Consider the following 22,723-nt stretch of genomic DNA (forward strand, 5'->3'; position numbering starts at 1 on the left):
TATGTCCCTGAAAGCAAACTGTGAGCGTTCTGGGGCGCCCACCCACTTGGATGTCACCATGGGAGCAGCCGCTGTATCTGTGCAGCTGCTACATCCCAATTGACATGAATGGCACTGCCTGCATGGAGATGCATGGAACACCCGTACATCCTTGTGCATGTAAACATGGCCCTCCATGGGTGTATGCCTTAGTATGCCCCATGTGAATGAGGTCTTAAAGCGGAGTTTCACCCAAAAGTGGAACTTCCAATTTAAGCCCCCCCCCCCCCCCACTGACATGCCACGTTCGGCATGTAATTTTTTTTTTTTTGGGGGGGGGGGGGGTACCTAGTTTAGAGTGGGACTTCCTGCCCCACTTCCTCCTTCCTGCTCTTGGCCACCTAGGCGACTCCAGCCTCTCCCCCTAGGCGGCCCCGCCCTCTCTACAATCTTCTGGGACACGTCACACATCCCAGAAGTTTGCCTGGCCACTAGCAGAGCGCAGAGTGACTCGCGCATGCGCAGTGCGGGCTGGGCCGTAAAGCTGCCGGGGGCCCACAGTGGCTATAACGGCGCCAGCGAAGAGGAGGGGGGAGAGGGCTGAGGCTCAGGGCGGCCACATGGCTGGACCGTGGCACAGGTGAGTGTCTGTTTTCTTACAAGTCAGCAGCTACACTTTTTGTAGTTACTGACTTTTAATAAACGAAAAAATAAACGCGTGGAACTCCATTTTACTGGGCCGCTAGGGATTCATGTGATCCATACAGATGATCCGCACTACGGTCGCTGCTCTTAAAAAATCGTCGTATTTATTAACCAGCCACAGTGAACCAACGCAACTGAGAACAGTTGACGCGTTTCAGCCTACAAGGCCTTAGTCATAATGGTTATGACTAAGGCCTTATAGGCTGAAACACGTCAATTGTTCTCATTTGCGTTTGTTCACTGTGGCTTGTTAATAAATACAACGATTTTTTTTTTAACAGCAACAACCAGAGTGCAGATCATCTTTTCCTCATTACTCAGCCAGCGACTGTGGATGGAGGATCCGGGAGCTCTGCTTTCTATGTGATGTATGGGTAGTAGCGCTGACTTTTGTGTTTATATTATCTGTACAGGCCCTCCATATCCCACTACTCTCTATGAGCAGCCTTACACTAAACAGTTTGTGAATTTGGCTGATCTGATAGGTTAAAATCTGATTGTGTGTGGCCAGATTCAGAAGACGGTGCAAACAAAATCCATAAAAAAAAAAAAAATAATCAGAAAACGCCATAATTTCCTATAAACAGTTACTCACACTCCATCGCTCCATTCATTATTAGATTTTTGTTGAAGTGGACTGACCCCAAACCCCGATAGAAATAGGCACCGGTGACGGTACTGAGGAGCAGATTTCCCTTTGTACCAATGAGGTCATTAGTGCCTACAGGGTTACAAATATTGGATCACCCAGCAAAATGGCGGCCTACACTGCTGAAAGTCCTAGGTCACGGTAATGCCGGTTTCACACGGGCTTCAGCTTGTATAAGAGCGCTGTGTGAACAGCAAGCTTTGGCAACGCATTTGCAGAGCTTTCAGCGAGCTTTGTTGAAGCTTTTAAAGTATCATTCAATTCCAGTTTGTTAATGCTGAACGCAAAACCTATTGAGAGTGCTGATTGCCACTTTAAACAGGCTGCTAGCAGGCTTTCAAGATACTAGACTAGTTTTCTGAAGCCTGCTAGCAGCATGTTTAAAGTGGCAATCAGCTCTCCCGTTAGAACTGGCGTTCAACATTTACAAACTGGAGCTGAATGACACTGTAAAAGCTTCAACAAAGCTTGCTTAAAGCTCTGCAAATTATACAAGAGGAAGCTCGCGTGAAACAGACCTAAATAACTACTCTGCCCAAAACTGGCTGCTAGATTTTGTGTGGCGTTGAGAATCATTCAATCCCCTGCCTGGTCTTCACTGCTATCCAAAACTGTGCCAAGAGATCTTTCCTCCTCAAAGAGCCACGACAGGACGTGAGTTTGGATAAAAGCCGAGCTCCTGTTGTCACCAGTCGAAAAAAAATTGTTATTAACCTATGGTGAATCCACTATAGCAGGGGTGTCAAACTGGTGGCCCTCCGGCTGTTGCGGAACTACAAGTCCCATCATGCCTCTGATCGTTGCGAGCCATGCTTGTAACTGTCAGCCTTGCACTGCCTCATGGGACTTGTAGTTCTGCAACAGCTGGAGGGCTGCCGGTTTGACACCTGTGCACTATAGAGTACAAAGAATAGAAATACAGTTTTGGGGGCCCTCTAGTGGATTCTCCCCAAGAGTAGACGTGCAATTCGTTTCGTTCCGAATTAATTTTTTACAAATTTCGACAAATTCGTTAATTCGGAAACATCAGAATTAACGAAAACCCGCTTAACAAATTTTTCTGAACATTCGCAAATTCGAAAATTTGTAAATTCGTAAATTCAAAATCTCGAAAATCTGAAATAATAACGAACTATTAAATTATAGGTTTTGGAATTTCCATTCAAATTTGGCTGTTAGTGAACGTAACAAATACGGATTTATCCGAAGTTATGTATTCGTTAAACCTCATACACACGATCGGATTATCCGACGGGAATTGTGTGATGACGGGCTGTTTGTACGCTCCATCGGACAATCGTTGTCGGATTTTCCGGCCAACAAACGTTGGGCGGCAGGCTTTAAAATTGTCCCCCCAACAATTGTGCGTTGTCGGATTATCCGATCGAGTGTACACAAGTACGTCGGACAAAACTCCAAAGTACAAAACACGCATGCTCAGAAGAAGCAATGCTAACCATAACACAACATTGGCAGAAGTTGCCCAAAGGGTGGCGCTAAAGAGCTGGAAAAAACAAGTTGTTTCGCGGTTTTTGGCCGACAAGTCTTTGCCGGTTGAATGCAAGACAAGTTAATGGCCAACGCCCTTCGGAAAACAAAAGTCCTACGCTTTGTCCGCAGAAAATCCGATCGTGTGTACGAGGCTTTACGTTCACTAACAGACAAATTTGAAAGAAAATTCCAATACCTATAATAGTTATTAATAGTTACTGTATTTATCGGCGTATACAGCGCAATTTTTTCCCCTTAAAATCAGGGGGAAATCGTGGGTGCGCGATATACGCCGATACTGCTGTTCCCGGGCGCCACCGAAATAGACAGAGACGAGTGTACTGCGCACTCGGCTAGGCTCGGCTCCGCCCGCAGCCATGCAAGAGGAGCCGAGAGAAGCCAAGCGCCGCAGCCTAGAGGCGAGCCGAGTGTACTGTGCACTCGGCTCGGCCCGCAGCCACGCGAGAGGAGCCGAGAGAAGCTGAACACACAGGAAATCCGGCTCCTCTCGGCGCCAAATGCAGAAACAAACACCGCTGCAACCCTGGGCAAGGTGCGGATGGACGGACCCCGCGAGGAAGCCGCAGACGGACACCTCCAAAGCCGGGCGGACCCCGCGCAAGGCCGCAGACGGACGCCAGACAAGGCCCGCCGATGGACGCAGGGCAAAAATGTAAGTTTTTATTTTTCCCCCTTAAACTACCTTTCTAGGTTTGGGGTGCGCGTTATACGCCGGCGCGCTGTATACCCCGATAAATACGGTAGCTATAATTTAAAAAAAATATATATATCTTATTTTCTCATTTTCGAATTTACGAATTGTGATCATAACGAATGACCCGAAATATGAAACTCTTTTTCCAATCCACCAATGGCGAGATATATATATATATTTGGGTGGAGTCGCCCTTTAGATTTCAGATGCATAGCAAACACCTTATAAAAAATAAAAGTCAAATGGCAATGGACCAACACAACCGACTGAGTGTATCATAGAGGCGCGGGGGGTGTGGACAACGCTTTGAGGGGGCGTGTCAATCTCACGGCGGCAGCCTCTAACCATGGAACAGCCGTATTTTGCATCCACACTTAGGCCCTGTGATGTGATATAAGGAACCTGGTGCCGGGGAAAGGATCCGCCTCTCTTCCTTCGTCTGCCATTGCAGCTCACAGACGTTATTCCTGGCCGAACCCTTCCGTCTCCTCAATGGCAAAAAGCAGCTTTTCTTTCAGCTGCTCGTAGCTTTTATATGGAGGGAGGTCCAGTCTGTTGAAGCTGAAAGCAGAAAACGACATGATAAGAAACCCTGGAGATTATTACTTTATCTTTTTACACAAGTCTGACATGAAATACCATTCTAGATTTAGGTACCAATGGGTTGAATCACCTTCCCGGCTAAAGCTAAATGCAGAGATAACATACGTGGGAGCTGTTAATTGGGAAACGGATGTGGTTAATGCAAAGTGACTAAGCTCCAGGGGGCTGAGTGAAACGCGTTGGGCGCATGGCCTGGTCTGGTCTGAGACCAGGCTGAGGTTGCCACTCCATTCACAACAGTAGGACACCGTAAGATGTGCGACTTCCAGGGGTTACCCTTCCTTTCCTGTTCTACAGAGGACTGTCAGAGACTGCTGACACACTGCTAGAGAAGGTCAGAGACTGCTGACACACTGCTAGAGAAGGTCAGAGACTGCTGACACACTACTAGAGAAGGTCAGAGACTGCTGACACACTGCTAGAGAAGGTCAGAGACTGCTGACACACTACTAGAGAAGGTCAGAGACTGCTGACACACTACTAGAGAAGGTCAGAGACTGCTGACACACTGCTAGAGAAGGTCAGAGACTGCTGACACACTGCTAGAGAAGGTCAGAGACCAGCTGACACACTACTAGAGAAGGTCAGAGACTGCTGGCACACTGCTAGAGAAGATCAGAGACTGCTGACACACTGCTAGAGAAGGTCAGAGACTGCTGATACACTACTAGAGAAGATCAGAGACTGCTGACAAACTGCTAGAGAAGGTCAGAGACCAGCTGACACACTACTAGAGAAGGTCAGAGACCTGCTGACATGCTACTAGAGAAGGTCAGAGACCTGCTGACACACTGCTAGAGAAGGTCAGAGACTGCTGACACACTACTAGAGAAGGTCAGAGACCAGCTGACACACTACTACAGAAAGTCAGAGACTGCTGACACACTACTAGAGAAGGTCAGAGACTGCTGACACACTGCTAGAGAAGGTCAGAGACTGCTGACACACTACTAGAGAAGGTCAGAGACTGCTGACACACTGCTAGAGAAGGTCAGAGACTGCTGACACACTACTAGAGAAGGTCAGAGACTGCTGACACACTACTAGAGAAGGTCAGAGACTGCTGACACACTACTAGAGAAGGTCAGAGACCTGCTGACACACTACTAGAGAAGGTCAGAGACTGCTGACACACTGCTAGAGAAGGTCAGAGACTGCTGACATACTTCTAGAGAAGGTCATAGACCAGCTGACACACTACTACAGAAAGTCAGAGACTGCTGACACACTGCTAGAGAAGGTCAGAGACTGCTGACACACTACTAGAGACGGTCAGAGACTGCTGACACACTACTAGAGAAGGTCAGAGACTGCTGACACACTGCTAGAGAAGGTCAGAGACTGCTGACATACTTCTAGAGAAGGTCATAGACCAGCTGACACACTACTACAGAAAGTCAGAGACTGCTGACACACTGCTAGAGAAGGTCAGAGACTGCTGACACACTACTAGAGACGGTCAGAGACTGCTGACACACTACTAGAGAAGGTCAGAGACCAGCTGACACACTACTAGAGAAGATCAGAGACTGCTGACACACTGCTAGAGAAGGTCAGAGACCAGCTGACACACTGCTAGAGAAGGTCAGAGACTGCTGACACACTACTAGAGAAGGTCAGAGACTGCTGACACACTACTAGAAAAGGTCAGAGACTGCTGACACACTACTAGAGAAGGTCAGAGACCTGCTGACACACTACTAGAGAAGGTCAGAGACTGCTCACACACTGCTAGAGAAGGTCAGAGACCAGCTGACACACTACTACAGAAAGTCAGAGACTGCTGACACACTACTAGAGAAGGTCAGAGACTGCTGACACACTACTAGAGAAGGTCAGAGACTGCTGACATGCTGCAGTTATAGCCGTACGTCAGAAATATGCTGCAGTAGGTTGTTAGAAATTGATATATATTACACGATACTACCAAAGATCACTGACAATACAACCCCTTTATAAATCAATGGTCTCACTTCACTATGCTGGAGGGTTGCACCAGAAGTACAAAAGGGCTACATGTTGGGCCCCGGGGCCCTATGCTACGGGTCTTACCAGGTGTGACTCCTTGGCAGCCAAGTGTCTTTGCCAACTTTATCAATGCAAAACTTCTGGTGTCCATTACTTCCTGCAAGACACAACCGGAAACGTGGGGTGAAGAAGTGGGCAAGGAATGCAATGTAAAAATAAAATACGATAATGCATAAAAATGAACACTGCTATACACAGAAAAATCCTTCGATAAATGAAATGCTGTGATAAAAAATAAAAGAATTCAGTGCCAGTGGTTCCTAATGAAATGAATGCACAGGGTGGGGGAAGACAGGCGGGAAGACATGCTCAGCATTCCTTTAGGCTTGTCTGTTCCCTAAACATCAATGCCTGCCACTGGCTAAAAGGAGAAGTATTGTCAAAGCTATTTTGGCTATGGCTTTCCGGCGCCCCCCCACCTCTGGCCACATGTGGTATTGCATGCCATAGAAGTCAATGCGGAACAAATTATTTTCACTTCCATTGACTTCTATGGGGAAACTCGCTTTGATATGCGAGTACTTTGGATTACAAACATTCTCCTGGAACAGATTGTGCTCGTAATCCGAGGTTCCACTGTACTTCTCCTATGGATCACAGGAGTGCAGTTTGTTCCGCACTCCTGTGACCCGTTTTTAGCTGACAGTGTGCTAAAGCTCGCTGTCCATTGATGTCACTCAGCCGGTCCAGGCTCTGGAAAGATCTCAACTTTACAGTCAGGATCCATCCTGATGCCTGGAAAAGCAGCTGGCTCCTTTGGTCATACTCCTCCGGTGGGTCACAGAAGTGCACTTAGTTCTGCACTCTTGTGACCCAGAGTCAGCCAACAGTGGGATAAAGCCTGCTATCAGATGACGTCACTCAGTCGGTCTAGGCTCTGCAAGGATCCAGACTTTAAAGGATATGTAAAGGTTTGTTTAAAAAAAAGAAACATGTCATACTTGCCTCCTCTGTGCAGTTGGTTTTGCATAGAGTGGCCCCAATTCTCCTCTTCTGGGATCCCTCAGTGGCACTCCTTGCTCCTTCTCTTCTTGAGTGCCCCATTGGAGAGCCACTCTCCCTTGGGGCACTCATGCGGGCGTACCCCCCTGTGTTCTGCTACGTCCATTGACACAGACAGCAGGACTCGGCCCCGCCCCCCACGTCATTGGATTTGATTGACAGCAGTGGGAACCAATGGCTATGCTACTATCAATCTATCCAATCGGGAGCTGAGACACCAGCTGGAGATGATGTGCTTGTCCCCGTCGCTGGAAAGACCTGGTTCAGCCAAGTAAAAGGGGGGCTCTGGGGGGGATGTAACCCCATTTAACCCTGTGTCTTATTGTACTTGGCTCCATGGTTGATTCATTTCTGTCATGGGACGTGTGGATTCGTGGATTTTCATTTACTTGTTTATGACATCTAAAGATAATGTATCTCTGTGCTTGATGTGCCCTGGTATTCTGCTGTTCGCTGCTGTGCTGTAGAACTGTCATCCCCGATATAGATAACGATTGTCAAGAATGTACAGCTGTTTTTTATGTTAAAAAAAAGGTAGGGGGGGGGGGGGGGTGGGCTGCTGCATCACAGGAGGTTTCCCACCTTAATGTATAGAATGCATTAAGATGAAAAACCTTGAGGGTTTACAACCCCTTTAATATCGGGATCTACCCAGATCCCGGACCCGCAGCTATCTCAGCCTCTTAGCGAGCTGCTGGGAGCCTGAGCCAACTGCTTCCACCCGCTCCACAGCCCAGAGCTCCAGTGAGTGCCGGAGGGGCTGAGCACAGAGCGGTGACTGACAGCGACTGCTCTGTGCTCAAGAGTGGATCTGAGGAGAACTGAGCGATCAGAGGTCTTTGATCTCTCAGTTCTCAGTGAAGAGTCAGCGGAGGGACAGCTGCAGCTCGGATCGATGCTGCAGCCATCTCGGTGAGTATGTCTGTTTGTTATCTTGGCATCCCTCGCTTCTCATTTAATCCTGCAGCCTGCCTATTCCAGCCAACAGAGAGGACACATCAGAAGCCCATTTAGTTACAGAGAGCTAAACTGAATTTGAGGCATGTGAGTGGCATCATACTGGGAGTGGCATCATATTGGAAGTGGCATCAAGTTGGGAGTGGCATCATACTGGGAGTGGCATCATACTGGGAGTGGCATCATATTGGGAGTGGCATCATACTGGGAGTGGCATCATATTGGGAGTGGCATCATACTGGGAGTGGCATCATACTGGGAGTGGCATCATACTGGGAGTGGCATCATACTGGGAGTGGCAGGTAGCAGGAGGGAATGCTGGGAGCAGTGCCTCGTTACCGGCACACACCACAAGTGCTGATGTTTTTTTTAATGATGTCACAAGAAATCTGCTCTGTAATGTGGCAAAACAGAAAGGACAAAAGGGCCACTGAAGAAAATATAAAAAGGCACAGAAAAAAAAAACATGGCCTCTAACCTATGAGCTCTGTGAATCCGCCCACTGGGAGGCGGCAAGTTCCCGTCACAAACTGCAGCAATCTGATCCGCTTCTCGTTGTCAATTTCTTTCACCACCTGCAAAGAGACGCACATGAGTCTGAACACGACATGGTCATTGTACAACTACAGTCCATTGTTTCATTTCAACCAACTCCACCCCTCCAGGAAGTCTTTCTAGAAGATTTCGTAGTGTCTGGGGCAATTTGTCCAAACTGCGGCACAGGGGCCAGATGCGGCCCTTTGCTTGCCTTTATCTGGCCCTTGAGAAACTATTTCTTCCACTGATATGAGGTACTATTCCTTCCCCTAACACAAACAATGAGGCACTATTCCTCCCACTGACACCAATGATGGGACACTATTCCTCCCACTGACACCAATGATGGGGCACTATTCCTCCCACTGACACCAATGATGGGACACTATTCCTTCCACTAACACCAATGGTGGGGCACTATTCCTTCCACTGACACCAATGATGGGACACTATTCCTCCCACTGACACCAATGATGGGACACTATTCCTCCCACTGACACCAATGATGGGGCACTAATCCTCCCACTGACACCAATGATGGGACACTATTCCTCCAACTGATATCAATGATGGGACACTATTCCTCCCACTGATATCAATGATGGGACACTATTCCTCCCACTGACACCAATGATGGGGCATTATTCCTCCCACTGACACCAATGATGGGACACTATTCCTCCCACCGACACCAATGATGGGACACTATTCCTCCCACTGACACCAATGATGGGACACTATTCCTCCCACTGACACCAATGATGGGACACTATTCCTCCCACTGACACCAATGATGGGACACTATTCCTCCCACTGACACCAATGATGGGACACTATTCCTCCCACTGACACCAATGATGGGACACTATTCCTTCCACTAACACCAATGGTGGGGCACTATTCCTCCAACTGATATCAATGATGGGACACTATTCCTCCCACTGATATCAATGATGGGACACTATTCCTCCCACTGACACCAATGATGGGACACTATTCCTCCCACTGACACCAATGATGGGACACTATTCCTCCCACTGACACCAATGATGGGACACTTTTCCTTCCCCTGACACCAACGATGGGGCACTATTCCTCCCACTGACACCAATGATGGGACACTATTCCTCCCACTGACACCAATGATGGGACACTATTCCTCCCACTGACACCAATGATGGGACACTATTCCTCCCACTGACACCAATGATGGGACACTATTCCTTCCACTAACACCAATGGTGGGGCACTATTCCTCCAACTGATATCAATGATGGGACACTATTCCTCCCACTGATATCAATGATGGGACACTATTCCCCCCACTGACACCAATGATGGGACACTATTCCTCCCACTGACACCAATGATGGGACACTATTCCTCCCACTGACACCAATGATGGGACACTTTTCCTTCCCCTGACACCAACGATGGGGCACTATTCCTCCCACTGACACCAATGATGGGACACTATTCCTCCCACTGACACCAATGATGGGACACTATTCCTCCCACTGACACCAATGATGGGGCACTATTCCTACCCCTAATACCAAAGATGGGGCATTCTTTATTCCCAGTGACCCCAGGATATTTTCTACTTCCACAATCTGGCCCCTGTAAAGTCTGAAGGACTGTAAACTGGCCCCTTGTTCAGAAAGTTTGGAGATCCCTGCTCTAGGGGAATTACAAACCAAGGTTTTACTGTAGAGTTCTAGACAGATATAAGCACCCGAGTCTCTTCACCCACCTGCCAGAACCACTGGACCTGCTTGCTGTTTTTTGTGTAGTGCCGATAGATTGTATTCTTCTGCCAGTCATTCATGTCGATCTCCTGCATACCACACAGCATGAGCTGAAAGACAAAAAATAGGTTTTAATATCAGTAACATTTCTTTTTAACTACTTCAATACCGGGCACTTTCACCCCCTTCCTGCCCAGGCCAATTCTCAGCTTTCAGCATAACAATTGCGCGGTCATGCAACACTGTATCCATATGAAACTTTTATCATTTTTTTTTTTTTTTTCACACAAACAGAGCTTTATTTTTGGTGGCATTAAATCACCACTGGGGTTTTTAAATTTTTTGCTAAACAAAAAAAAGACAATGGGCTAGATTCAGGTAGGGCTGCGCATTGTTACGGCGGCGTAGCGTATCGTATTTACGCTACGCCGCCGTAAATCAGAGAGGCAAGTGCTGTATTCACAAAGCACTTGCCTCCTGAGTTACGACGGCGTAGCGTAAATGGGGCCGGCATAAGAGCGCCTAATTCAAATGAGGGGGGAGTGTTTTATGTAAATGGGTGGTGACCCGATGTGATCGACGTTTTTTACGAACGGCGCATGCGCCGTCCGTGTACATATTCCCAGTGTGCATTGCTCCAAAGTATGCCGCAAGGACGTATTGGTTTCGATGTGAACATAAATTACGTCCAGCCCTATTCGCGAACGACTTACGCAAACGACGTAAAAAAATAAAAAATTTGACGTGGGAACGACGTCCATACTTAACATTGCGTGCGCCTCATAGAAGCAGGAGCAACGTTACGCCGGGAAAGCCTTACGCAAACGACGTAAAAAAATTCCGCCGGGCGCACGTACGTTTGTGAATCGGCGTATCTAGGTCATTTGCATATTCTACGCCGAAAACGACGGAAGCGCCACCTAGCGGCCAGCGTAAGTATGCACCCTAAGATACGACGGCGTAGGAGACTTACGCCAGTCGGATCTTAGCCTAATTCCGGCGTATCTTGTGTTCTGAATACAGAAAGAAGATACGCCGGCGCAGCTTTGAATTTACACGGCGTATCTATAGATACGCCGGCGTAATTCAATGCTGAATCTAGCCCCAAGACTTTAAAAAAAATATATATATTTTTTTTTTCTATGTTTGTCTCTTAAAATAAAATTTTGCAAATACAGTGGAACCTCAGATTACGAGCATAATCTGTTCCAGGAGAATGCTCGTAATCCAAAGCACTCGCATATCAAAGCGAGTTTCCCCATAGAAGTCAATGCAAACGAAAATAATTTGTTCTGCATTGACTTCTATGGCATGCAATACCGCATGTGACCAGAGGTGGGGGGGGGGGGGCGCGGCGGAGAGACTCGGAAATACTCAGGAACAGCTCGGCTGAACTCAGAAATCCTCAGGAACTGAGTATTTCCAAGTGTTTGAGTATTTCAGAATGGCTCCGATCAGCTCCAGCGCCCCCGCACCTCTGGCCAAATGTGGTACTGCACACCGCAGAGGTTTGAATCCTGTTCGTTCGCGAGACAACACTTGCAAACCGAGTCAGGATTTAAAAAAAAAAAGAAAAAATGCTCGTATTGCGAAACGCTCGTTAACAGCGTTTTACTGTACTGTAATATAATCTTTCTTCATAAATTTAGGACAAAATGTATTCTGCTACATTTCTTTGGTGAAAATAACCCCAAATAAGTGTTTATTATTTTGTCTGTAAGAAAGTTAGGACCACAAACTATGGGATATATATCTGAAAATCGATCAATCCTGATGTACTGATGGCCGATCTAATTTCTTGAGGCCTAAAAATGCCAGGACGTTACAAGTGACCCCTTTTTAAAAATGAGACAGTCCAGGGTATTTAGTAAGAGGCATGGCAAGTTTTTTGACGTAATTTTTTGTCACAATTTTTTAGAAAATGAAGAAATAATAAAAATACTGGGGTAGATTCAGGTAGGGCTGCGCACTCTTACGGAGGCGCAGCGTTCCGTTTTCACGCTACACCTCCGTAAATTACTTGCGCTACGCTTCATTCACGAAGCAGTAGCTCCGTAATTTGCGGGGGCGTTCCGTAAAAGTGTCCGGCGTAAGCGCGCGTAATTTAAATGATCCCGTAGGGGGCGTGGATCATTTAAATTAGGCGCGTTCCCGCGCTAAACGTAGTGCGCATGCTCCGTCGGGAAACTTTCCCGACGTGCATTGCGGTAAATGACGTTGCAAGGACGTCATTTGCTTCAACGTGAAAGTAAATGGCGTCCAGCGCCATTCACGATTCACTTACGCAAACGACGTAATTTTCAAAAATCGCGACGCGGGAACGACGGGTATACTTAACATTGGCTGCGCCTGCTAATAGCATGAGCAGCCTTACGCAGAAACCGACGAACGCAAACAACGTAAAATTCGAACGCCGGGCGCGCGTACGGTTGTGAATCGGCGTGAGTATGCAATTTGCATACTCTACGCTGACCACTACGGGAACGCCACCTAGCGGCCAGCGTAAGAATCCAGCCTACGATAAAACGGCATAAGAGCCTTATGCCAGGCATATCTTAGGCTGCAGTTGGCGTATCGAGCTTTCTGAATACAGAAAGTCGATACGCAGGCGCTACTTAGCAATTACGCCTGCGTATCTATGGATACGCAGGCGTAATTGCTACCTGAATCTACCCCACTGTCACCAGTGTAGTACATTGTCATCATATAACTGGTGTGGCGGTGATCAGGGACACTAACTGGTGTGGCGGAGATCAGGGACACTAACTGGTGAGGCGGAGATCAGGGACACTGACTGGTGAAAGTATGTAAAATAAAATAAAAATACAAATGTAATAACTTTTTCCCTCCCCACTCTGGGGAACAAACCAGGAACACGCTTCACTCTGAATTTCCCGATTTCTCCAAATCAGAAAGTACTAAAGCCAGTGACCTTCCAGACAAGTAGCATTTTCAGAGAAAGGTCAGCAACGGCTGCACAGGTTTCCTTTGAGGACACGCTAGTCGCAGTGATGGGGAACCTCGGCACCCCAGATGTTTTGGAACTACATTTCCCATGATGCTCTGGCACTCTGCAATGTAGTTGAGCTTCATGGGAAATGTAGTTCCAAAACATCTGGGGTGCCGAGGTTCTCCATCACTGTGATAGTGTGTGCACGGCCTTACTAAAGCAGACAACTCTCATTTAGTGAACCTACCTCCAGTTCCTTCTCATCAAAGTACCGCAGCCACTCCAGGGGGACGACTTCATTGAAGCCGTCCAGAAACGCGTTAGTCTGCTCCTCCACCCCACGTGTGAACCTCCAGTCTGTAAGGAGTCTGTGATAGAGAACTGAAAGTTACATCTCCGCTAAGGACAACACTTGTATATTCCAGAATCCAGCATATAACAAAATGACAGCAGTCCAATCAGGCGAGGTTTAGCTGGACTGGGCGACCGTCTCGCTGGCTGATGTCACTATTATTGGACAGCTACTGAACATCCAACTATTCCACTTTCCAAAGTCTCTGAGCAGTTTCAATTCTTAGTATCTTAGGCCCCATTCACACGACGGACCGTTCGGGTCCACCTGTCAGTTTTGACGGCGGACCAGAACGGCCGCTCCGTGCATCCCTATGGAGCGTCGGATGTCAGCGGAAACATGTCCGCTGACATCCGACCCGATCCGATAAAAACAGACGTATGGGGGCACGTCCCCATCCGTCCATGCGGATCGGATCGGGTAAGATCTGATGAAAACAGACATGCTGTCCGTTTTCATCAGATCGCTCCATAGGAGACAGCGGTGCCCAACAAGCCCCTCCCCACTCAGTGAGCAGAGAGGAGCTTGTCATCCGTCGGCTCAGCGGAGATCTGCGGACAGATCTCCCGCTGAGCTGGCGGGAGCAGGCGGACTCCGTAGGAACAGGGTCCGCCTCGTGTGAATGGGGCCTATAGGTGTCCAGACATACATGAGACTTTTTCAAGCTCAAAAAAATGAGTGCACCTGTCATTACAATAGGCAGAGCGCACACTCAGGAAACGCGTTACAACATTTCCGGTGACGTCACACGTGCGTTTCAGGCCCTTCTTCCTGTTCCAGCCTATACTCCCAGCCGATGATCGGCGCCCACAGGAGACCAGGCCAATGAACCACAGCAGCAACCCAGCAAGTGCAGAGACTCACCCCACAGGACTTTCTGATGTGCCTCACTTACCCAGACGTACCCATAATGCATAGAATGCTCTAAAGTGCTTGTAAACCCTTACAGACCACTTTTTGCTACAGGTTAGCCTATAATAAGACTTACCTGTAGCTTATCGTGGATATTTCCTAAACCTGCATGGTTTAGGAAATATCCCCCCTGTATCTGCATGTGCCGAAGCCATCGGTACATGCGCACTGAAGCAATGGCACGTCGTGCCGTTGCTTCAGTGAAACTCTGCCGTTACTGGCGCCCCCGGCGTGCATGCATGGGAGTGACATGACGTGGCTCCCACCAATCAGAGAGCCAGAGTCCACAGCCCCCTTTAGTAAGAGGGGCGAGAAGATGGACGCAGCCTGCACAGGGGACAGAGCTGGATTCGTTTGCAGGTAAGTGTCAAATAATGGGCTAGTATGCAATGCTTACTAGCCCATTATGCTTTTAATTGGCAACGTTTCCAGTAAGCAAAAGAGGAAGTAAAACCCATCAGGGTTTACTTCCTCTTTAAGATGAAAAACCTTGAGGGTTTACAACCCCTTTGAGTTTCCAGGTTCTATGTTCAGTTGTGTTCAGGATTCAGTGCAGGATTTGTATTGGTCAGCACTGATATCGCACCTGTGAGAAAAATCTGGTCCCGAGCCTTGCAAATTCGCATCAGAACCGCATCAAAAATGCACCTGAACAAATGTGAAAACGGGCATACAATTCATACCGGACACGTGTGAACCCGGCCCTGTGGACACGTGTGAACCCGGCCCTGTGGACACGTGTGAACCCGGCCCTGTGGACACGTGTGAACCCGGCCCTGTGGACACGTGTGAACCCGGCCCTGTGGACACGTGTGAACCCGGCCCTGTGGACACGTGTGAACCCGGCCCTGTGGACACGTGTGAACCCGGCCCTGTGGACACGTGTGAACCCGGCCCTGTGGACACGTGTGAACCCAGCCCTGTGGACACGTGTGAACCCAGCCCTATAGACACGTGTGAACCCAGCCCTATGGACACGTGTGAACCCAGCCCTATGGACATGTGTGAACCCAGCCCTATGGACATGTGTGAACCCAGCCCTATGGACATGTGTGAACCCAGCCCTATGGACATGTGTGAACCCAGCCCTATGGACATGTGTGAACCCAGCCCTATGGACATGTGTGAACCCAGCCCTATGGACATGTGTGACCCCAGCCCTATGGACACGTGTAAACCCAGCCCTATGGACACGTGTAAACCCAGCCCTATGGACATGTGTGACCCCAGCCCTATGGACATGTGTGAACCCAGCCCTATGGACATGTGTGAACCCAGCCCTATGGACATGTGTGAACCCAGCCCTATGGACATGCAACTGCCAGAGTAATTTCAAGCTACACACGTGATAAATTCTTCTTTATTCTCCTCCGTCACGCGGATGTTTTCCCCGTCTTCTTTCAGCATATGGGAGGTCACTTCTCCTAAGATCTCCATGTCCTGCACAAAGTACAGCTCCAGGTCACACTCCTCCAGATTATTCTCCCTGCAGGGGGACAGAGGGGACAACACCATGAAATACGACAAACAAGGACAACACAGACAACTCTCCCCACACAAAACAGCATTGGGCGATGATCTAGATTTGACTTTAGCCCGCTTCAGCTCCGGAAGGTTTTACCCCCTTCCATTTTTATCTATAAGGCACTTTAACTGAGAACTGCGCGGTCGTGCAGCACCGCACCCAAATAAAATTGATGTCCCCCCCCCCCCCCCCCCACAAGTAGAGCTTTCTTTTGGTGGTATTTGATCTACCGTATATACTTGAGTATAAGCCGACCCGAATATAAGCCGAGGCACCCAATTTTACCACAAAAAAACTGGGAAAGCTTATTGACTCGAGTATAAGCCTAGGGTGTCCATCTGCATGCCTCACTGTGCCCATGCCTCACTTTGCCTCATTTTGTCCATGTGCATGCCTCACTGTGTCCATGCCTCACTGTGTCTATGCCTAGACTTACATTTAATATGAGAGTCTATGAAAGGGGTGCCCATCTTTGAAAAATCGGCGCTCCCGTGGCCGTAGGTCCCCCTGACAACAAACTTTGCACACTTGTAGAAGACTATATGCGTGCCAAGTTTGGGACCTACGGCCAGCGGGTAACGTGTCTCCAAAGTCCGGGAGATCAGGCGCAAAAACATATGTGTGTGGGGGGTGGGGTTGTACATGCTTGGGGGTAACTTTAGTTTTTTAGTTAAAAAAGAAAGAAAAAAATTTCATCATGTAGGGCAGGGATATGCAATTAGCGGACCTCCAGCTGTTGCAAAACTACAAGTTCCATCATGCCTCTGCCTCTGGGTGTTGTAATTGTGGCTGTCAGAGTCTTGCTATGCCTCATGGGTCTTGTAGTTCTGCAACAGCTGGAGGTCCGCTAATTGCATATCCCTGATGTAGGGAATGTTTTAACCATGATGCAGTCCCCAAAACGTGTTGGATGTAGCGACATCGAACGTTTTTAAATGAACTTCATTTTGGGCTCCAAATCTTGGTGTGGCGCTCTGATTTTCATGCTCAGACACATCAAAAAGGCAGATAAAAAAAAAGAATACAAACCTATCAAGAACACCAGAATAAAAAAAAAAGATCAATGGACTTGATTTAGTAAAAGCAAACAGACTGAACACTTTGCAAGTACAGTTGCACTCATTTCCCTTAGTAAATGTAATGCGGTGAAGCTGATTGGGTAAAGAATACCCAATCAGGTGCAAGGAAAAAAAAAACATATTTTTTGCTTGCACATGATTGGATCATGGAAATCAGCAGAGCTTTACCACATTCACTGAGCTCCGGGGGGAAAATGAGTGCAACTGCTCTTGCAAAGTGCACAGTCTGTTTGCCTTTAGTATATCTACCACTTAGCTGCACTCACTTGATCCAGATAACAGAATTGTAGAATTCGGGGTCAATGGACTCCAGGTCTTGCAGCGTCGGTTTCTTGTTGAGCATCCTCTTGTAGAACGGCAGGGTAAATCCGGTGTCTATGAACTTGCCGTGGTAGAGAGCCTATACAGGAGGGAAGCACAGAATAAAAAAATTGCAATTTCAGGAACGCTACACGTTATTTACCTAAACACAACGCGGTTGATTTACTAAAGGCAAACAGATTGTACACCATAGTTGCTCAACATGGGGCCCTCCAGCTGTTGCTGAACTACAAGTCCCATCATACCTCTGCCTTTGGGAATCGTGCTGGTAACTGTCAGCCTTGCAATGCCTCATGGGACTTGTAGTTTCTCAACAGCTGGAGTGCCACAAGTTGAGCACTCAAGCTGTACACTGTGCAAGTGCAGTTGCTCCAGAGGGGAAGCAGGATTTAAGCCACAGTGGCATGCAGTACCAGAGGTGCGGGGGCGCCGGAGCCGATCGGAGCCGTTTGGAAATACTCTGTTCCCGAGCCTTTCCGAGTTCAGCCGAGCTGTCCCAGAGTCTTTCCAAGTATGTATATGAATGTGAGTTAGGGATTTTAGATTGTAAGCTCCCTGAGGGTAGGGACTGATGTGAATGTACAGGCATACCCCACTTTTAAGTACACAACGGGACCAGAGCATGTATGTAAAACAAAAATGTACTTAAAGTGAAACAATACCCTTTTTTCACTTCAAGGGTGTAGTGGGGGGTCAGGGACTGTAATGGGGTGTCAAGAGCTGTAGTTGAGGTCTCAGGGGCTGTAGTGGGGGTGTCAGGGGCACACTGGAACAGGGTGGGGTATGCTCTCGGAGCTTCAGCTCCTTCTACTGCGTACAGTACTCGTAAGGCACTTTACATACAGTCGCAGGTATGTCCTTACTCGCGAGTGTATGTAAAGTGAGTCTACTTAAAGCGGGGTATGCCTGTATATGTAAAGTGCTGCGTGAATTGACACTACAGAAGTACCTTAAATAATAATAATAATAATAATTTTCGAGGCTCTCTGGCGCCCCCCCCCCCCCACCTCTGACCACATGCAGTATTGAATGCCATAGAAGTCAATGCAAAATGAATTATTTTCATTTCCATTGACTTCAATGGGGATACTCGCTTTGATATGCGAGTGCTTTGGATTACAAGCATTCTCCTGGAACGGATTATGCTTGTAATCCGAGGTTCCACTGTAATACGAATTGTCCCCAAATCCACCCCGAAGTCTTCTACTTGCCATAGCGATGAAGCGGCCAATGAAGCGGAAGTAGGTGAGGTGGTCCGGGTTGATGGACGAGGCCGGGTTGATCTGCAGGCAGTAGTTGTTCTTCCCCGCGTATTCGAAGAGGCAATACATGGGATTCAGAACCTCGTGGGACAGTAAAAAGAACCACTCTCTGTCGAGGGGGTTGAAAGGGGTCAGAAAACAAAACACAAAAAATGACGAAAGGATGGGGTGGGGGAGGGGTAACATGTGGAAATGACAAAAAAAGACCACAATTTAGACAATAGTAGAGAAAATTGGCTTCAATTTGTAATCCTGATCACGGACCCTAAAGAGTCACTCCAGTTCTGTACCAGATACTATAAAATCGATAATCGTCATATCAAACCATTGTGACCTCTCCAATAATAAATGACAGGTTGAAGGTTGAACGGCTTCCATGCTGAGAGCTCCCCGTATCCTGTCCGTGGTTCTACCCTGTGGTAGAACAGCTTTACGTAACCTACCATAGGGTAAAACCACTGGGAGGACACAGAGAGAGAGAGAGAGAGACAAGAGAGCCAAAGGACACCGAAGATGAACACCACACATGATGCAAATACCAAAAGATATTCAGAAGACCCGAAAAAAACAGTGAATAAGATATCAGAACCCAGAACCAAGAAGATGGACACAGAGGAGCTGAACCACTATCCCGGAGATGATGAGCTGTATAAATTCATTGACAGAGAAACTAAACCCCCACATGAACCCACATTGCAACCAAGAGAAAAAGATCAACAGCAGCAAACAGACTATAGACAACAAAAAGAAAATCAGTTGGAGCCCTAAAGGGAAACTATAGCAGATGTGTACAATAATATTAAAATATGACTTAAGGCAAAACTTTGTTTTTTAGTTTTGGATAGAGTAGAGCTAGGTTAGAACCCCTGTCAGTTTTTATTGCCATCTGTGTCCCCATTAGGGAGATTCACCCTCATCATTCTCATTGAAAGTGAAATCCCAGATTTTGGGTTGTCCCCAAAAAAGTAAAAAAGAGGGGAAACCTTCCAATGAGGACACTAGTTCTGGTCACCCCAATAGATTCCCTTAATTTGCAGGGACCCCCCATAGGGAGATTCACCCTATTTGCCCTGTTTATCATTCTCATTGAAAGTGAAAGGAAATCCCAGATCTTGGGTTGTCCCCAAAAAAGTAAAGGGTATAGGGAAAATCTTCCAATGGAGGACAATAGTTCTGGTGACTTGGGGGACCCCAATAGATTCCCTTAATTTGCAGGGACTCCTGTCAGTTTTTACTGCCATCTGTGTCCCCATTTGGGAAATTCACCCTCTCTATTTATCATTCTCATTGAAAGTGAAAGGAAATCCCAGATTTTGGGTTGTCCCCAAAAAAGTAAAAAAGAGGGGAAACCTTCCAATGAGGACACTAGTTCTGGTCACCCCAATAGATTCCCTTAATTTGCAGGGACCCCCAATAGGGAGATTCACCCTCTCTATTTGCCCTGTTTATCATTCTCATTGAAAGTGAAAGGAAATCCCAGATCTTGGGTTGTCCCCAAAAAAAGTAAAAAAGAGGGGAAATCTTCCAATGAGGACACTAGTCCTGGTGACTTGGGAGACCCCAATAGATTCCCTTAATTTGCAGGGACTCCTGTCAGTTTTTATTGCCACCTGTGTCCCCATTTGGGAGATTCACCCTCTCTATTTATCATTCTCATTGAAAGTGAAAGGAAATCACAGATTTTGTGTTGTCCCCAAAAAAGTGGGGAAATCTTCCAAAGGGGACACTAGTTCTGGTGACATGGGAGACCCCAAGAGATTCCCTTAAAGCGGAGTTCCACCCAAAAGTGGAACTTCTGCTTAAAGCACTCCACGCCCACTGACATGCCACAATTGGCATGTCATTTTTTGAGGGGGGGGTGTACCCTCTTTTTGGTGGGGCTTCCTGTCAGCTTCCTCATTCCTTTTTTTTTTTGCCCACCTAGGTGGCCCCTCCCTGCCAGCGATCTTCTGGGACACAACTCAGGTCCCAGAAGATCGGTTGGCCAATAGGAGAGCACAGCAAGTCTCCTGCATGTGCAGTGCGTGCCCGGCCGTGAAGCAAGCTGTCACAGCCGGTTGCCCACAGTTAAGATGATGGTGCCGAGCAGAGAAGGGGGAGAGAAGCGAGCCTCTAGGCGGCCGCATCGCTGGACCGTGGGGCAGGTAAGTGTCGGTATATTAAAAGTCAGCAGCTATGCTTTTTGTAGCTGCTGACTTTTAATAAACTAAAACACGGGTGGAACTCCGCTTTGATTTGCAGGGATTTCCTCTCACTTCCTGTTTTGGATATGGGACAGGAAGTGCAGTGAAGGTAAATCTCCCCAATGGGACACAGATGGCAAAAATAAACCTTACAGGGGTTATATTACTTGATTCAAAATGCCTATAAGTTCTACTTAATGTCATTTTTGTGAATCATTTTAGGTCTAAGCCGACCGTTCCCTGCGGTGAAGATACAGGAACAAATAACAATGCTGCAAAGGGACAGCTTCTATTTGCCCCAAGCAAATACGTCTGCCAGCTATAGATTCCCTTCAGCTCTACATTGGTAGAGATAGCGCCTTCTTACCTGGCAATGCCACCGTAGTCCAAACCCTCTTCACCGCGCATAATGATGTAAAGCCTACGGCGGAGATCGTACGGCTTCATGTTCATGATCTGGGAAGGTTACACGGTGTTACAAGAACATTAGTCTCCTTTTTTACAATTTATCTGAAGACATTGCACAAGTGAATGTTGTCCTGATTAACGTGACTTGTGTGTAAATGGTTGGGCTCCTCCCAACTGATTAAAATCATATCTTACTGAGCGGCGGTTCAAACTTATGTGATGCAAATCCACTGCGGGTTCCCCCATCGCACCCGACTCCCAAGGCAGTTCACACTGCCATATGCAAACAGTAGAGAGTGTCAATACAATGTTAATGACCCCCCCATTTCAACTCGCATATCACACTGCGAACTGACAGTTCGGAGATGAATCGGATCGCATGGGTGTGAACAACAAGCTTCATGTAGGTGTGATGACCAAGAGTCCAATAACTATTGGCCATATAATGTAAGTAAACTACAAACACACATCCGTATGCTGATTCCGATGTAAGTGCTGAGTAATAAGAGATCGAATAATAAAATAATTATATATACATGACACCGTGATAAATATGGTCCCTGCACAGAAAATGTGAAGAATTTGTGATAATCAAAACGCAATCTCCTGTATTACCTGCTGGAAGGAGTCTTCAAACAACGTCTGTCGTGATACACTGATCTTCACATGACTGGGGAGTGTGTTTGACTAAAGAAAAAAATAGAGAGGAAATAAATAACTCATGTATGCTACCGAGACACTAACAATGGTGGGATCGTAGTTTGCATTGGAGACATGTACTGCATGCGTTTTATTTTTATTTTGCCCATGCATGCACTTTAAATTAGACAACAAAATATAATATATAGTGACTGCGCTTATTGTACGATATAAGACCTGCTAGAGTTCAGTCCACTAATTTCTCAGCCACAGTTCGGCCACAAAGAGTTAAAGCCTCCCAAAGACCCACTCTGACATTCCGGCAGCTCGTTGAGAACAGAGAGCTTCAGAAGGAACTGGCGTGGCTCTCTTCAGATGCCGGAAAGCACAGGGGGCGACTTACAGGTAGAGGTGGTGTTAGGTTAATGGGACAATCAGTTTCGGAGGCATGACCTGCCCTGGAAACACTCCGTAGCATGCCATGCCGATTGAGAAGCCGACAGGCTGGAGTGGTGCTCTGCTATTACTGACTGCTGGTCGGGAACACAGAGCATTTCAGGACGAGTTTCGGGGACATGGCCTCCTTTATCAAGTCACTTGCAAGTGACTTGATAAAGGAGGCCATGTCCCCGAAAACGAGTTGTCGGTCGGGAACACAGAGCACTTCAGGACGAGTTT

The 22,723-nt window shown here is 47.4% G+C and overlaps 1 protein-coding gene across 2 annotated transcripts in view; it reads right to left on the reverse strand.

Annotated features, from left to right (window-relative positions):
- Positions 1–3,666: 3,666 nt before the first annotated feature.
- Positions 3,667–22,723, reverse strand: part of WWP2 (WW domain containing E3 ubiquitin protein ligase 2) — a 78,648-nt gene continuing 59,591 nt past the window's right edge. Inside the window, exons 13-22 of one of the 2 annotated variants that reach the window (XM_040329551.1) lie at positions 22,022–22,093; positions 21,366–21,454; positions 18,765–18,924; positions 17,499–17,632; positions 15,974–16,114; positions 13,612–13,732; positions 10,420–10,524; positions 8,608–8,704; positions 6,195–6,267; positions 3,667–4,100 (exon numbers count right to left, since the gene is read on the reverse strand). In XM_040329551.1, the coding sequence (XP_040185485.1) occupies positions 4,001–4,100; positions 6,195–6,267; positions 8,608–8,704; positions 10,420–10,524; positions 13,612–13,732; positions 15,974–16,114; positions 17,499–17,632; positions 18,765–18,924; positions 21,366–21,454; positions 22,022–22,093 (1,092 nt within the window). In that variant the 3' untranslated portion in view covers positions 3,667–4,000. The remainder of the gene's footprint in view (positions 4,101–6,194; positions 6,268–8,607; positions 8,705–10,419; positions 10,525–13,611; positions 13,733–15,973; positions 16,115–17,498; positions 17,633–18,764; positions 18,925–21,365; positions 21,455–22,021; positions 22,094–22,723) is intronic. The other variant, XM_040329553.1, reaches the window with a different exon arrangement.

The sequence above is a fragment of the Rana temporaria genome, chromosome 11, assembly GCF_905171775.1.
Source record: "Rana temporaria chromosome 11, aRanTem1.1, whole genome shotgun sequence".
Taxonomy (NCBI): Eukaryota; Metazoa; Chordata; class Amphibia; order Anura; family Ranidae; genus Rana; species Rana temporaria.